We start from the raw sequence: 17,072 nt of genomic DNA, 5'->3' as shown, positions 1-17,072 counted from the left end.
CAAGGCTGAAAATTATCAACTGCCGAGAGGGAGGGCACTGCCCAGCTTCCCGGTACAGAGTGGCAGCGCCCACCTGGACCACAGACCTCTCCCCACCCCACACCCACAGTGCCATTCCCCCCTCAGCCTACTTCTTTACGGGAACTTCCAGAACCCCGGAGCAGCTGCCTGTCTTCTGCCTGGCACGGGCGCTCTCCAGGGCCTAATGGCACCAGCAAAGGCCCACCCCTCTGAGACAGGCAGGCAAACCCATGAGCCAACCCCTCAGGGACAATCTCAAAGCTGAGCAAGCTGTGGAAACAATTTGCACAAAAGTCATATCCTTTCTCTATTCCTCAGCATGCAGTTCTCCCGCAGGTACAAATACCACAGGACCTGCATTTGACTTCCTCCACTTCCACTCAAGGGCTCCCCTTGGACTCCCTCTGCACGGACACAGGGCTTATCCGAGGCCTCTGGGACCATTCTCCCAAGATCTCCAGACCCAAGAGAAGCAGATGATCACCCCAATACACATTAGGACCACTTGGGAAGCTTTTGCAAAATCCCACCGCTCCGACCAAACCTCAGATGAATTAAATCAGAATTCCCCTTCAGCGCTCCCCAGGTGATTCTATTGGGCAAGCAGGGAGTGAAGGCCCAAGTATTTCCTCAGGCCTGTGCTGTCCTCAGGTGAATCCCAGGCCATCCCACCTGTCTGGAGGGCCCTAGGAGCTCCACCCCCTCCCTTTTTTCTTGGCCTTTCTCTTCCTCTGGACTCCTTCTTCTTCTCCCTCCTCTCGTCACTGGCAGCTCCACTGCTGATGTTTGGGATTCTTACAGCATCCAAGTCACTGCTACTCAAAGCGTGACCCACAGTAGCATCCCGGAGGCTGTTGAAAGGCCGATCTCAGCCCTCATTCAGCACAACAGAATCAGAATCCCCATGTGATCAGATGAGTTCAGGAAACTCTGCTGCCAGGACATTCCCTGACCCAGTGTGAAGCCGCAACCAGCACAGCTAGGATTCAGGATCTGAAGAAAAGGCTGACGCACAAATGAATACACCAGACAAGAAATTTGAATTTAGAAATCGTGGGGGAGCCAGGTGGATAATTTCCCTCTAGCAGAGAAGCTAACCTGAAAACTTGATCCCGTCTGGCTTTTATTTACTTGAATACACATTTGCCCTTTAGGGATGCAAGCAGGCTTATCAAAGGTAAAGTCTGGTAAACAGTAAAAGGATTATCAGGTTAGGGGACTGCCATGAGCCATTTGGCCAACAGCAGAGCAATATTATGCTGATTTTTCAGCCCTGCTGAATATCAGTCCGTTAGCCTTAGTGGGACTTTCGCATTAACATGCTAACTACTGTTGGTCTTTGCTCCAGCAGGCCAGCACTTTCCAAACCCTAGGACACAGTTACAGACCAGACCAGCGAGCCCGAGTTCCTCCCAGGCCAGCAGATTGCACACCTGCCTTTCCTCCTGCAGGAAGAGGCATGCAGGTGATGGGAGGGTAGAATTTCTGTTACTAATTTTTAAAAGCACTCATCTAAAACTAAATTTGGTTACAAGTCCCTGCTCTCCATCTCTGATCCTGGGAAATGTGAGAAAGGCTAGTATCTTTTCAAAGGGGGCCACTGGGCTACTGGGCTGGCCATACTGCTCAGCCCTCTTAGGGACTGGGGCAGGATCATTTTCATCTCAGCCAGGTTCTTCCTCCAGGAGCAAGTCTGCCACCCAACCTACAGCTGCCAGCATGTCCTTGGGCACCAGGGACGCCCTAGAACATCTCCCTGATTTCATAGGCACAGGTTCTTCTCCACTAAGTCCATAAATCACCACATTTTAGCCGTTAAGAAAATTAAACATAATTAGGTTATTTTATTATAACCTTAAGTTGATGTCTTCTTGAAGGAAACGATTTTGAAAGGTTCTTGCCACAGGGAATATGATTAGTTGATATGTCTCTACTGGCATAAAAATTCATTCGAGAAGCTCATTTCACGTAACTGAAAGTGTTATGGAGCAAATCAGTAGACTCTGGGACTTTAGCCAAATGGGAGCCTTAGGACTAAAAGGGTCGTCAGAGGTCAGGCTCCAGGGCTTCCTCACATTCCTGGAGATAGATTCACTGGGATCCCTTAAGAAAATATTCCCGACCCCACCCAGACCTACTGAACGGAGCTTCTTCCAGTTCCTGGAGGCCTAGTGACCCGTGTAGTTTAATTAACGTCCCATTAATTAAAGGTGAGTCAGACCAGGTAGGTCTGGAAACATTGACCAACAGCCCCAATTCCCTACCACCAGGCCCCCAAGCCTCGATAGGAATCACTTGTGCCCCCTTCCTACAGGTGTTCATTCTTCTTTAACACTAATCATTTTCCATTGCACAAATAATCCCTTTCATATGCACAGCCAAATTCTAGATCTCCACAATTTCTCTCCATTGGTCCTAACTCTTCTTTCAAACATAACACAATTTTATATTTTCTCCTTGAGCTATAAATGTCTTTGTTTTGTTATGTTTTGTTTTTTCTTATTTTCAAAGAAAAAGCTTTGATATTGCTAAGGGGGGGGAAAAAAAGTGGTCTCCTTTAATAAGATCTTGCAATAAAATTAAAAGGTTATTTATATAAAAACGTAGTGGCATAGCTCTTTGAACTTTTAAAAGTAGCCAGGCTAGGATGTCAGGCCACCAGCCCATATATCCTGAAAAGGACACATACACCAGGTGTTCTGGTACCGAGAGTTGCCACAGCGTGCAGGTGAAAGACTTATCATTCATTCCTATGATTTAATTGCATTACAGCTTACTAAAGATTTATTGAGTGTTTCCCATGCACTAAGCACTCTGCCATTGGCAGGGGATAATGAGGTAAAATTCACTGAAGTGGTTTGATCACATTTGCCTATAAGTCCCTTGGGGGATGAGCTGTGGTTTTGCCCCTAATCATCAGTTTAGCAGTTAGAAAGCATTTCTGAGGCCCTCTGATCCAACCTTTCAGTCCAATAACACTAAATAAATACATGTGATAGAGAGTCTGTTCTTTGGGACTTCACCATCTAGTATGGGAGGCAGTATTTTTTAAAGAAATAACATTAAATAAAATTAAAAGCGCCTATTCATTGGTCATATGAATAGCTCATGTGTCTGCCTCGGAAGATGGATTCATCGACCTCAGTGATGTCATAGTGAGTGTGATCTGTGGAGCTCAAGGCAGAGTTCAGCTCCACCCAAGATGATCCGAGAGAGGAGAGGACATGTGAGCCTCCATTCTTAGTGATTGCACAGTTATCCGTTACCCCTGTCTTGATAAGCACTAGGGTGGGAAACACTGAGACATAGTGTCAGTTCTCAAGTAGCTTCCATATTTGCAAAAACACCTACTCCCTAAAATTTATTTGTAACTTCAAAATCATTTACTTGTGGTACTTTCCTGGTCATATGTAGTCAAGCACAGAGGGAGAAGTTTTTGAGTCCTTCAACACACACAAATTCCCAGCTAAGGTCAAACAAGGCAATGCTATGCTTTCTTGTTGCAGCTCATACCGTAAACAAGTATTCTTTTCACAGCCTGTTTAGTGCCACATTTTTTGCATTTTTGTGCTTTTTCTGATAATAATTTCACTGTTTAAAATGGCCCCCAATGACATGGGTGAAACTTCCAGTTATAACATAAATCAGTCCCAGCATGGTGACTATAGTTAACAATACTGTACCATGTACTTATAAGTTGCTAAGAGACCTTAAAAGTTTTCATCACAAGAAAAAAAAATTGTAACAATGTGTAGTAATGGATGTTCAACAAACTTATTCCAGTAATTATTTCACAATATATACCTTGAGTAGCCAGATTATTATAATCTCTGAACGCATAATAATCTGGCCACTCAGTGTATATCCTATATAATAAAAGGCTAATATGCAAATTGTCCCCTCAACCAGGAGTTTGACCAGCAGGCAGGCCGGCAAACTGCCCATGTCCCCTTTCCCTGGCCAGACCACACCCATGCACAAATTCATGTACCAGGCCTCTAATACACACACACACACACACACACACACACACACACACACACACACACACTGAGTGTCCAGATTATTATACGTTCAGAGATCATAATAATCTGGCCACTCAGTGTATATTTGTATCAAATCATTACGTTGTACACCTAAAACTAATACAATATTATATATCAATAATATCACAATTTTTAAAACTAAATAAATACAATGACCCCCAGTCTAGGGTTCTAAGTGCAAGAAGGTTGTGGTGTGCTTATGGAGAAAACACAAGTGCTGGATAAGTTTCCTTTTAAGTATGAGTTATAGCACTGTTGGCTGTAAGTTCAATGGTTAAATATACATTTAGAAAAAGAGAGGACATTTGCTGATCTGTACGTGAGTTTGCTCTAGAACATCGACAGTACATGCTGAGGTTATGAAAAAGTGGCTGAACTTATAAATTCATGAAATGACTGCTGATTTTTTTTTAAATGCATAGTGGATGGCATTGTGAGGCAGAAAGCCAAAGATACTGTGTAAACATTACCCAGGGTCAGGAAAATGTTAAACCCTTCTCAGCTAGTGTTTTATTATATAGAAATATTCCATATAATTAATTATTTGTAAGAAACATATATGAAATTAGGTTTCTTCAAACAGAAACATACATCAATCAAGTTTCTGTATTGATCTATTGATGCAAAATGTTGTAACCAGAGGCTCACAGGAACCTAGCCCTGTATCTCCCCTGGAGCAACGGCTCAGTGTTTGCTAATTTGATGCTCACAGTGACGTCATAGAAGAGAACTACCATGAAAAAACAGAGACCCCATTGTTTACGTAGAACAGGAAAGAGACAGGTAATCAACAATCACTCTACAAAGTGATCAACATTAACACAGCCTCGGCACAGGGTTCTGGGGGAACACCATGGATGTGACTAGGTGATTAGGTACCACATTTAAATACCATTTTTCTGTAAAAATTTTTGAAAGGAATTTTTATATTTTTGCTTTTTAAATTATTTGTCTATGAGCAATACAAATTATTATTAGGTATGATTTCTTCACAATCATCAGACACACTCAGGAAATCTTTCAAAGTGAGAAAAATCGAGCCCACACATCATTTTCAAATACAATTAAAGTTTTAGGAGTTAAAGTTTTTACAACTAAAGAAGTATATATAGTGTCATTTGGAAAACAATTACATTATCTTATGTAAATATCAACTTTGCCTTTTCTTATTTTGTAGCCAATATTATTTTTTGTTGTTTCAACTTTTTCTTTTAGGCCCTGAAAAAGTCCTTATTTTTGGTCACCAAGAGAAGAGCCAGACTTTAGGGACCCTGAAATGCATGCAATTTGGGGTTCCTTTAAGGAAAAATAACATGAAATTACAAATACAGAATCAGCCGAAACCGGTTTGGCTCAGTGGTAGAGCATCGGTCTGCAGACTGAAAGGTCCCAGGTTCGATTCCGGTCAAGGGCATGTACATTGGTTGCGGGCACATCCCCGTTAGGGGGTGTGCAAGAGGCAGCTGGTCGATGTTTCTCTTCAGTCCACAGTCCACAGGCCAATGCTCTATCCACTGAGCCAAAACGGTTTCGGCAAAGGCTGCTTTTTAAAGTCTTCTTCTCTCTCTCCTTGGAGACTTAGCAACCCGCAGCCAAGAGCAGCCACATAATTTGCAGGGACTCTTATTGAAAAACGATAAAGAAGTCAGAGACAGCGGCATCGGAGCGTTGAACCAGGCACACGCACGCTCGCCTGGAGGCTAGGGGCCCTGTGGGACCTCAGACGTCACACTCCACGAGCCCTGCCAGCAGCCTGGTCGGTGCTTCCAAACATGGGCGTCCCCGCTCACCCGCACTTGCTCCTGGGCGTGGTGCTCTCACCCCTGGCAGTGCCCTCCCCCCACCTGCTCATGCAGGGTCTGCCACTCTCTGCCCAGCTGCTCAGTTTCCCCACGGAGGCTCCTCTCCAGAGAAGGGTTACCCTCTGTTTCCCCACGTCCTTCACCCCAGCTCCTCTCGGGCTCATCGTTGTCAGGCTTCCATCAAGGAGATGCTGACCTCCGGGTGAGACTGGAATATTCTCACCCAGCCCGGGAGCCACACAACATGGAAAAGCTGAAGGGGTGTCTTTGCTTGACGCCACTAGGATGCCATTCCAGCGCAGAGGTAACCCAGGGAGTGGCCAGCAGCTGAGATTCTTTCTGGTGAAGAGGGATTGGGGCAGCCTGGGGACATCCTGGCATTTGCAGAACCCCACCTGACAAGAGTCCTGCTTTTTAACAACGAGAGTGCTATGATGCTTGTCAGATAAAGATAAAGAAGCTAAAGCCCAGAGGAGTGAAATGATTTCTCAAGGTCACACAGCTAAGGAAGGACGGTCAAAACTAGAACCCTCGTGTCCTGAAGCCTGAGCCAGCCCCCTTTCCTTGAGCACACACTCAGGGGAGCCCATCCTCCCGTCTCACGGTGGGGCACTTCACTGAAGCAGCCTCCACTCTATGTGTACATCAAGCATGTCAAACTCAAAGGCTAACGTGGGCCAAATAAACAAGGCGTGCGGCCCACGGACCGCGAGTTTGACATGCTTGGTGTACAGGAAAGAATCCGCCATGGCTTCTGCTTTCCTCCGCAGGTAATAACTGTCCACCTGATTTTTATTTCTTGTTCTGGCTCCTCAGAGATAACCCTGCTACCCAATTCAACCTCAAAACTCACATGAATTCCCAAGACCTGAAAGCAGCCATAGAGAAGATCGCCCAGAGAGGAGGGCTGTCTAACGTGGGTATGTGATCCCGATTCGTTCTATCTTTCTACCGGGCTCTCTTTCTACATGATTGTCTTCTAGCGTTATAGAGAGGAGGACAATAGTGATACATCAGGAAATGATTCACACAGTTATCTATCATTTCCCAAGTATGATCACGGATCCAGTATGATCACGAATCCAGTATGATCAAGAATCGTCATCACCCCATGCCAAAGGCCCTGGGACCTTGAGAGAAGTTATGCTTCACTTATGAAAGCTTTTCTCCGCAAGGTTTTCTCTTAGCAGCCAGCTCACATGGGATCTCTAAGACATTTCTCCAGCAACTGCGTATGTAACCGGCTGATCCTTTCGTTTGACAGGTAAGATTGTCCTGGCAGGTAGAGCCAGGATGCTCACCAACACCAGAAAAGCATTGGCTTTTTGTAATGACAATAATCCTAAAGCCTTAAGAAGGTAGTTCTTAACTTTCATTTAGATTGAAGACCCTTTGAGAATCCCCTTGAGAAAGCTATGACCCTTCGACCCAAATAGATACTCATACACACAAAACACTCATAATTTCAGGGGATTTATGTATACACACCCCAGTGCCCTAGGGGCCCACAGACTCCAGGTGAAGGGCCCCATCTCACTACATGCAGCTATGCTGACTTGAGGGTGACCAGTCATCCCAGTGGGCCTGGGAGCAGATTGGCCCTTCAGTGCTGAAACTGGGAAAGTCTTGGCAAACTGGGACAGTCACCCCAATTAACTCTAGAAATTTCCCGAAACCCTTGACAGGATAAAACATGTGCTTGGGAAAGGGATGCTGAAGGCTCCCTTAGTCCCAGTTGGCCGACCACTGGGATAGGGGCTTAATCATAAGGAATCACAACAGCCTGTAATTATTGGAATCAAGAGTCTATGTCAGTGGTCGGCAAGCTCTCAGCTGAGGCAGTTTGTTGTCATGGAAATCCAGGCACAGAGACAGGTAGTGACCTACCTGGGGCCACACAGCCAATAGACAACAGGAGGAACACAGTGCCTAAGCTCTCGGTGGGTGTCACAGTGCCCTAGCAAGCCACCCCTGTGCTCCTGGCATGGAACTGGACAGAAGGGACCATGAATCTGGCATACAGTCCTCCACACCCAGCGGCCCTGCAGCCCCAGGCTCACCTCCAGCTGCAGGAAGGCAGGCAGACACTCTGGTCACTCAGCAGGCTCCTCCCACTCCGTGCTCTGGAAAACAAGATGGGACCAGTTCATGGGCTTTGAGGGGCTCCAGCTCCAGGCAGAAAAGGGACTTCTTTGTTCCCTTGAAAGTCTTTCCTACATCCTTCCTGGTCCCTATTTCTTTTCTTTTTCAATATGAGACAATTAGAAGTCAAAGGCCTAAAGGAAGACCACAGAGGGAAATGGATAGTGGTGATGGCTGCGCACCATTGCGAATGTGCAGAAGCCACTGAGCCAACAATAGTGAACGCGGCAAGCAAAGAAACGAGGGAGGGAAGGAGAGCGTTGCTCTGGGCCTCTTTGTGCCGTGATGACCTATTCCTATCATTATAATCACTGCAAGCGTGAGTTTTCTTTCTCTCCCAGGCCGGGCCATCTCCTTTGTGACCAAGAGCTTCTTCTCCAAAGCCAACGGGAACAGAGGCGGCGCGCCCAACGTGGCCGTGGTGCTGGTGGACGGCTGGCCCACCGACACGGTGGAGGAAGCCTCCCGGCTCGCCAGAGAGTCAGGGATCAACATTTTCTTCATCACCGTGGAGGGCGCCGTGGAACATGAGAAGCCGTACGTGATGGAGCCCAACTTCGCAAGCAAGGTCTGTGACTGCCGGAGGCCCACCCACCGCCAGGCTTCTCTGCACCTCGCAAAGCAGTAACAGCCATCAAGGCTGTGCTTCCTGTTCCTCAGGACAAGTGCTAAGCTCACGTCCAGGCAGGGGCCCTCCAGGGAGGGCGTAGTACCTCCAAGGCCAGGATCTGCCCTCTCAAAGTAAAACCCCACAGCAGCCGGGGCGCGGAGGCCAGCGCCAGCACCTTGGGGGAGCAGAGTCCCCAGGTCCCACAAAGAGGCTCCCCACAGAGCAAGGGACCTCAGCCAGGCAGCCAGCGGGCCTCCCCATGAGCATGCAATGGGCACCACACACTAGCTCACACACGTGCATGCAGGCACACTGCAGGCTAACCACTCTGATGAACAAGGGAAGGGCGGTACTGAGCCCAGTCAGGGAGATCATGCTTTCAAACGCTGCTCCTGACCCACCTTCTGTGACTCCCACACACAGGCCCTGGGCTCCCACGGGTGTCTGTCCACACCCACACCACTGCTCTCTCCCGCCAGGATCTACTCAGGCTGCCCGGGGATCTCTCCTCTCCATCCATCGGCTGGACTTCAGCTCAGCCTCCACACGCATCTCAAATGTCACCTCGTCCAGGCAAAGCGTTATGAACTCCATTTAGGTCCTTAGAAAGCAATTTAAAATATTTCTTGGGACACTTTTAAGCCATTTCTTGTTTTAAATAAAATGTGAACTATACCAGCTCATGTGGCGACAGCAGGTCTGCCATTTTCCTCTCCAGGAAGGCAGCCCGGTCACTTCCAGCAGCTCACCGACCAGGTGGCTCCGTGTTTATTCGCAGCTGCATTACAGTTTTTTTGGAATGAGCTTGGGCACAAGTAAATAAATACTCATTTGCCCGGAGCCAGGGTTGTCTGGAGGACACGGGCTGGGTTTTTCAGGCAGAGAGATTTATGTGCTGGTCTCGGGGACTGGGCATGTCCCTTCCCAGCTGGCCCTGGGTTTGTCCCGTCGTGGCAGAGGGGTGATAATTCCAGTTTGCAGGGTGAGGGTGGGGGGTTAATGAGAGAATCTCTCCCAGGGACTGTAACCCCTGACACACGTGGGGCCCCTTCTCACTGGGCCCAGGGCGGCTCTGGAGACATCTCTGTAGCTGCCTCTCGTGTGTGTCTCATTTTCCCCATCAGATCGAAAGCATTCTTTAATCCTCCCGCGCCTGGCGGCCACCAGCGCCAATCATATGGCCGGCTGCCAGCACAGATGAACCAACGACTCTGCAGAGGCATAAATATGAAGCCAGAGCCAGTGCTTAACGGACGGCTCTCCCCCACAGAGACCCTGCTGAGGACAGGGTGGGAGTGAGCTCAGAGAAAACACGAGGGGTCGGCCCCAGCGAGGGCCAAACCGGGTGAACCGAAGATAGACAATGTTAGGAGGACTAACTGGCGTAGCAAACACGAGTCTGTTTGCTTTTTCCCTGCCCTGGTGGTCTAGGGCAGCGGTCGGCAAACTCATTAGTCAACAGAGCCAAATATCAATAGTACGACGATTGAAATTTCTTTTGACAGTCAAATTTTTTAAACATAAATTTCTTCTAATGCCACTTCTTCAAAACAGACTCACCCAGGCCGTGGAATTTTGTGGAAGAGCCTCACTCAAGGGGCCAAAGACCCGCATGTGGCTCGCGAGCCACAGTTTGCCAACCACTGGGGTAATCAAGACAGACTGGAGCCGAAACCGGTTTGGCTCAGTGGTAGAGTGTCAGTCTGCGGACTGAAAGGTCCCAGGTTCGATTCCGGCCAAGGGCATGTACCTGGGTTGTGGGCACATCCCCAGTGGGGGAGGGTGGGGGGCAGAGGTAGCTGGTCGATGTTTCTCTCATCGACGTTTCTAGCTCTCTATCCCTCTCTCCTCCTCTCTGTAAAATATATATATATATATATATATATATATATATATATATATATATATATATATAATTTTTTTTTTTTTTTTAAAGACAGACTGGAGACTTGAACCCCTGACATGGCAGGTGTCCCCCGTCTGTCTTCCAGGCTGTGTGCAGGACCAATGGCTTCTACTCGCTCAACGTGCCCAGCTGGTTCAGTCTGCACAAGAGCGCGCAGCCCCTGGTGAAGCGGGTGTGTGACGCCGGCCGGCTGGCCTGCAGCAAGACCTGCCTCAACTCGGCCGACCTGGGCTTCGTGGTGGACGGCTCCAGCAGCGTGGGCACCGCCAACTTCCGCACCGTCCTGCAGTTCGTGGCCAACCTCAGCAGGGAGTTCGAGATCTCGGACACAGACACGCGCATCGGGGCCGTGCAGTACACCTACGAGCAGCGGCTGGAGTTCGGGTTCGACGCCTACCGCACCAAGCCCGACGTCCTCAGCGCCATCAGGAGGGTGGGCTACTGGAGCGGCGGGACCAGCACGGGCGCCGCCATCAACTACGCCCTGGAGCGGCTCTTCAAGGAGTCCAAGCCCAACAAGAGGAAGCTGATGGTCCTCATCACCGACGGCAGGTCCTACGATGACATCCGGATCCCGGCCATGGCGGCTCATCTCAAGGGTGAGTGGGTCCCGCCGGCCAGGCTGCTGCAGAGGGGGCCAGAGGGACGAGGAAGCGACTGTCTTTTGATGCCTTGCTTTCGTCTAACACTCAATAGGATGTGCAGAACCGTAAGCAGAGCCCTAGCCGGTATGGTTAGGTGGATAGAGCATCAGCCCCCAGACTGAAGGGTCCCAGGTTCAATTCCGGTCAAGGGCATATACGTGTCCCTGGAAATATCCGAGCCAAGGCTGGGCAGACATACATAGAATTTCTTTTTTTTTTTCTTCTTCTTTTTTTTTTAAAAAATATATTTTATTGATTTTTCACAGAGAGGAAGGGAGAGAGATAGAGAGCTAGAAACGTCGATGAGTGAGAGACATCGACCAGCCGCCCCCTGCACACCCCCTACCGGGGATGTGCCCACAACCAATGTACATGCCCTTGACCAGAATCGAACCTGGGACCTTTCAGTCCGCAGACCGACGCTCTACCACTGAGCCAAACTGGTTTCGGCCCATCAGAATTTCTAGTACAAGGTTCTCTACAAGAGTGGGCTCAAGGAGCTGAAAACCCGAATGTCTAACACCGTTTGCATTTTTATTGGGGTGAGGGGACAGCCTTTCCGACTTTGAGCAGAAATGAGCGCTTAGTCAGTCTAAGCCAGCCCCGTTCTGCCGCAAAGCTGTTCCTCTGCCACTTGCCAGCGTGTTGAGGCCCAAAGCTGGATGTCCCCAACGTGGGCAGTGTTCAGAGAAGACCCTGGAACGGTCAGCACAGGGACTGGCAGCTTAAATGCAGTTTAATGAGCCAGAGCTGAAAAGCAGCTTAGACCAGAGCCATGTGAGGTGTGGATGGCTCTCCAGTCAGCAGGACGGGGCGCCCAGAGGACGCTAGCGATCATGACATGGGCCACTTGGGTGGCCGAGGGACGGAGGCCTGGACAGGACGGCCCGCAGGAGTGATCGCCCTATGCAGTCGGCATCGCCTGGGCTGCACAGGATGAGCCAGATCTCATCGCCACTCACCCGTTCTGCCCTCCGTTTCACAGCAGCCTGCTCACCCCACTCCGGCCAGCCTGAAGGTGGCCTGGGAATGGGCTTTTGTACAGTGAGGTCATGCACTTGCTGACCAGCTGCCCCCACCCCAAATCAAGAACCATACACCAGGCGGTGTCCCTGATTCCCCACCGAGAGCGGACGCCCCGTCTCTGAATCTGTCCTTTGCTCCCTGGACACCCTGCTCCCTGCTGCAGTCCCACCCCTGTCACCCCACTATCTTCTTCCCCATCTGCATCTAGACTTCCTCATGCCCCTCCCTTCCCGACAAATAAGACATGTTCGTTGGCCCCATGCTGCAGCCTCCTCCCCTTACAACCCTTCTACTGGAGAGGGTCAGCGGTCTGTGCTGCCCGGATCTCCATTCCTCCTTCCCTCTCAACGCACTGCAGTTCATCTGGTTCCTTCCGCATCTGCTCCCCTGAAGCTGCTCCCTCGGGCTACCAATGCCTCGTTTTCGTGTTTTCTGAATCCACTGAGCACGTCTTGGTTTGCATCTTACATGACCTCCTTGCGGCATTCAACACGCTTGGCCACTGGCTTATCCTGAGACCCGCCCTTCCCGGCGGCGATGGAGCCCGTCCTCAGTGGCCGTCTCTCCGGGTCCTTGTGCGGGGTTCCTGCTCTGGGGCTGAGCTTGGAGGTCGTGGCTTATAAAGCTTCGAGTCCTCCAATGCCACCGCCTTAGTTAGAAAGATCTTGAACTGACTCTTTGAGGCACTGAAGACTGACATTTCGTTCGGCTCCTCACACAGGCGGAGCGGGCCTGTGCCGTGTGGTATGGTCTGCATGGGCAGCAAGAGTTTCAGTTGTCCCAAAATGTCACGCCCCCTGCTGCTCATGGATCTGAAATTCTGATCCCATGCATTCACTGCATGTTACCTGTGGTGGGTTTTTTCCCTCGAAAGACGATAAGCTCCGGTGAGATAGCACCTGCATTCACTTTATTCCTGTGGGTCCCTGGCAGATGTCCGTGCTCGGGGGCACATTTCCCAGTCTGCATTTGGCTGCCAGCAGAGCAGCGAGAAGGCGAGGGTTCGGGAGCAGGGCCTCTGCCTGGAGCTGTCCGTCTGCCTCACGGCCGCTCTGTCCCCACAGGAGTCATCACCTACGCCGTCGGCGTCGCCTGGGCCGCACAGGATGAGCTGGACGTCATCGCCTCGCACCCGGCCAGGGACCACGCCTTCTTCGTGGACGAGTTCGACAGCCTCCACACACTGGTCCCCACGGTCATCCGGAACATCTGTGCGGAGTTCAACTCCCGGCCTCGAAACTGAATCTGGGGCGGGCGGGCGGCCGGACGCCACTGTCCTGCCTGGCGCCGGGACAGCCCCCCGGGCCTCATGGGCGCGCACCGGGCGGGGGGCACGTGGGCTACTGTTCTCTGCCAGTGTGCCCTTTTCCCATCTCAAACCTTGGAGTTAGGGAGATGATCATGAATGTGTAGAATGAGCCCAAATGAGACATCCTTTTGAGGATGCTGAGAGTTTGACGTTTTGACAACTGTTTTCAAAATAACTACACAGAATAGAGGACAGCGCTTGAGACAGGCCTAACCAAAGCTTTTGTTGTTTTTTGTTTTGTTTTGACCTGTCATTAGAACTCTGTAACCCTCAACGGGTTTCGTTTTGTTGTGACCGTGTAGGAGTGGCTTAATTAAATGTTGAAAAGGATACATGTGATCGTTCTGCGTCACGGGCAGGGGTACAGTGTGTGTGGCAGGGCCACCCCCTGCTCTTCTCCTTCCCCAGAGCTCCTGCAGGGCCCTCACTCCCAGCTCGGGGTGACGACACACCCACGGGTGCAGAGACACTGCGCTGGCACCCACTGCTGTTAGGGCCATAGAGAGCCAAGGCCATCCGGCTTACCCGTGGTGCACTGAGTGGGTGCAGAGGCTCTCAGCCCAGGCTGCAGGTAAGAATCACGTGAAGACTACAACGCTGGTTCCCAGTCCCCACCCCAGTCCAGTGAAGTCGGGGTCTGGATATGGAGCTCTCTGTGGGGCTGAGATGTCATCGGAATTGAGAACCTCTGAGCTCCCTCTGAGCAGTCAGTGTCACAGCTGTTTCCTGCAGGAGGCCTGTTTGGGTCCCACCCAGTGTGGCATCTGTCCCGGATGCTTCTGTTTGTTAACCGGATGTTATCATTCATGGCAGTATTACGATGGGATGGGTTTGGCTGACCTCCACTTTCTGCACCCAGCTTCTGCGAAGGACTGGTTTGTTAGGTTGTAAACTCATGTGCAACTGGGAAATGCTCAGAAGAATCACAAATAGAGATGACATTCGACAAGTTATGTTTTGTAGAAATGTGTATTGAAGCATGCTACTCTGACCGGAGACAAAATGGTAATACCTGTGTAAATACCTGGCACAAAAGATTTACATAAAACATTTTGAATCGAAGTCATCATCCATTTAGCAGAATTTGCATAAAGCTTACCAAATCTCTCAGTACCTGGAGAGAGTATATAACAATTTAAAATGTGGGCTACAAAGAAGAGTCAATGAAAGTGACAGCAATTTTAAATTTATTAACCATAAATTTAACTTTAAAGGCAATTGCACACAAATACGTTCAAAAACTTCAAAATATGAAAACTATTTTTCAAAAAAAAAGAAATTCTTTGTAAAGATACCAGTGATACACGATTAGTGACAGATTCTGCTCAGAAACTAATCAAAGAACGTCAGTAAGTATTACGAACAGTTACTCTGCCTATATTTTTAAACATCTATATAATCGATATAAAGGAGTTTTGGTTTTTTTTCAATGTACAAACACAAGTAATTTATTATTTTAAGAAAAATGTTCTTTAAAAAAAGAAAAATGTTCTTTCGGAAAATAGTTTGAGTATAATTATTTTATAGGGGCCTTAGTACAAAAACCATTTGTCATCAATAAGTAAATATTTCCCAAAATAATATAATTTAATTACTTTGGTATCCTCTTTCATTCACAAAATTGTCCTAGTTTGGGAATTACAGTCCCCAGTTATAGAAATTATAATTTTGAAGATAAATAGAACCTCCTCCATTGGGCCCATTGTCTCTATGCTTGTTGTCAATAAATGCTTGAGTGTGGAGGAAGGCATCACCAGAAATGAGGTGCTCATGGTTATGGTATCATCACATAGAATTGTCTATGTGGATGTTCAAGTCACCAAAGACGGGGAGAGGAGTCAGGATGGAAAAGGAAAGAGGGAACCCAGCTCTGGTAGGTTCAGCAAGTGAAAAGAGGTGACTGGGAGGGTGGGAGAAGGCAGCAGTGACAGGAGTGGAGAGCTGACGCTAGATCTTCAGGGAGCAGGGTGCTTTGAGGGAAGAAAGCAGTGGAGGCAAAGAGCAGACCCATCCCTTCCAGGCCTGAAGTCCAAGGGGTGAGAGAGCACAGGCTCCACTCGGAAAGTAGCAGAAGACACCCAGGTTCCAGGTAAGCGGAGGCGAGAAAGGATGGAGGCTTCTGGGAGCTCACCAACAACAGAGAGCAGCCCCTCACCACGTGGTGGGGAGGCTGAGGTGGCAGTGGGGCTGGGTCAGGCCTGAGTTTGCACAGAGCAGTTTAGAGATAAAGGCCCTAGTGGCGATGGGTGACAAGGTGTCCCAACAGAGCGAAGGATGGGAGCACGAAACAGGGTGACAGACAGAAGGACAGCGTAAAGCTGGAGGCAGGCTTGTCAGGAAATGAGGCTGGAGGAGGAGCGGGGGCCAGGCCATGGAAGGTGGTGTTGGCTCAAGTTCTCTCAGTTGTAAGTAACAGAAACTCAATTCGCAGTAGCTCAAGCAAAGGGGGAATTTCTGGACAGAAACTGGAGTAACTCATGAACTCCAAGGTCAGGGAGACCTGACCCTCTCACACTCCTTTCCTCCAGAAGGATCTTCCTCTGGGAATTGTTGAACAGAACATCCCAGCAGAGGGAACCAAGCAGGACTTCCCACCCAGGAAAGACCGGCCCCACGACCCAGCCTCCTTCCGCACGGCCACCAGCAAACCACAGAGTTCTGTCTGATCACCTTGCAAAGAATACCCTTTGGAAATTCCTTGAAGCACCAAGTGGTCTTTTTTTTTTTTTTTTTTTTAATATATTTTATTGATTTTTTACAGAAAAGAAGGGAGAGAGATAGAGAGCTAGAAATGTCGATGAGAGAGAAACATCGACCAGCCGCCTCCCGCACACCCCCCACCGGGGATGTGCCCGCAACCAATGTATTGTACATGCCCTTGACCGGAATCGAACCCGGGACCTCTCAGTCCGCAGACTGACGCTCTACCGCTGAGCCAAACCGGTTTCGGCACCAAGTGGTCTTAAATGCTGACAGATGTATGTCCACTGGTACGTGAGCTTGGAAAACCAGATGCAGGCTGGCTAACAGTCTTCCTCTGTTTTGCTTAGAAGCTTTTACCCAAGAAAACAAATGACTCTTTCAGACTCGCCTTTCCTTCTCTTGCCTCAATGGCTACAAGATGTCACTCGTTTATAGGACACGAGTGGTTGAAAACTGTGAAGGCGTTCAGAATGAGGCTTTAGGTGCTCATTCTGGGGTCCATTTTCTGTATTTTATTTTTTTTAAATATACTTTATTGATTTTTTACAGAGATGAGGAGAGAGGGATAGAGAGCTAGAAACGTCGATGAGAGAGAAACATCGACCAGCTGCCTCTTGCACACCCCCTACCGGGGATGTGCCCGCAACCAATGTACATGCCCTTGACCGGAATCGAACCTGGGACCTTTCAGTCCACAGACCGACGCTCTACCACTGAGCTAAACCGGCTTCGGCCATTTTTTGTCTTTAGCACAAAGGTCTGGCTGAGGATAAATGTCTATTTTGATATAACATCCACATTGAAAACAAATGAGGTTAAAACACCACGATTTCAGTGCATGCTTTGCTCGTTTTTCCCCCCCT

The 17,072-nt window shown here is 49.1% G+C and overlaps 1 protein-coding gene across 1 annotated transcript in view; it reads left to right on the top strand.

Moving 5' to 3' along the window:
- VIT (vitrin) overlaps nt 1-13,838 on the top strand; it is an 84,144-nt gene extending 70,306 nt beyond the window's left edge. Inside the window, exons 12-15 of the mRNA XM_084900606.1 lie at nt 6,686-6,789; nt 8,353-8,579; nt 10,613-11,126; nt 13,262-13,838. Of these exons, the coding sequence (XP_084756732.1) occupies nt 6,686-6,789; nt 8,353-8,579; nt 10,613-11,126; nt 13,262-13,440 (1,024 nt within the window). The 3' untranslated portion in view covers nt 13,441-13,838. The remainder of the gene's footprint in view (nt 1-6,685; nt 6,790-8,352; nt 8,580-10,612; nt 11,127-13,261) is intronic.
- Nucleotides 13,839-17,072: the final 3,234 nt, after the last annotated feature.

This window comes from Pipistrellus hanaki (genome assembly GCF_964339955.1).
Source record: "Pipistrellus hanaki genome assembly, chromosome: 12".
Lineage (NCBI taxonomy): Eukaryota > Metazoa > Chordata > Mammalia > Chiroptera > Vespertilionidae > Pipistrellus > Pipistrellus hanaki.
Note: the sequence above shows the minus strand (reverse complement) of the source record. Positions and strands in the feature narration are given on the sequence as shown.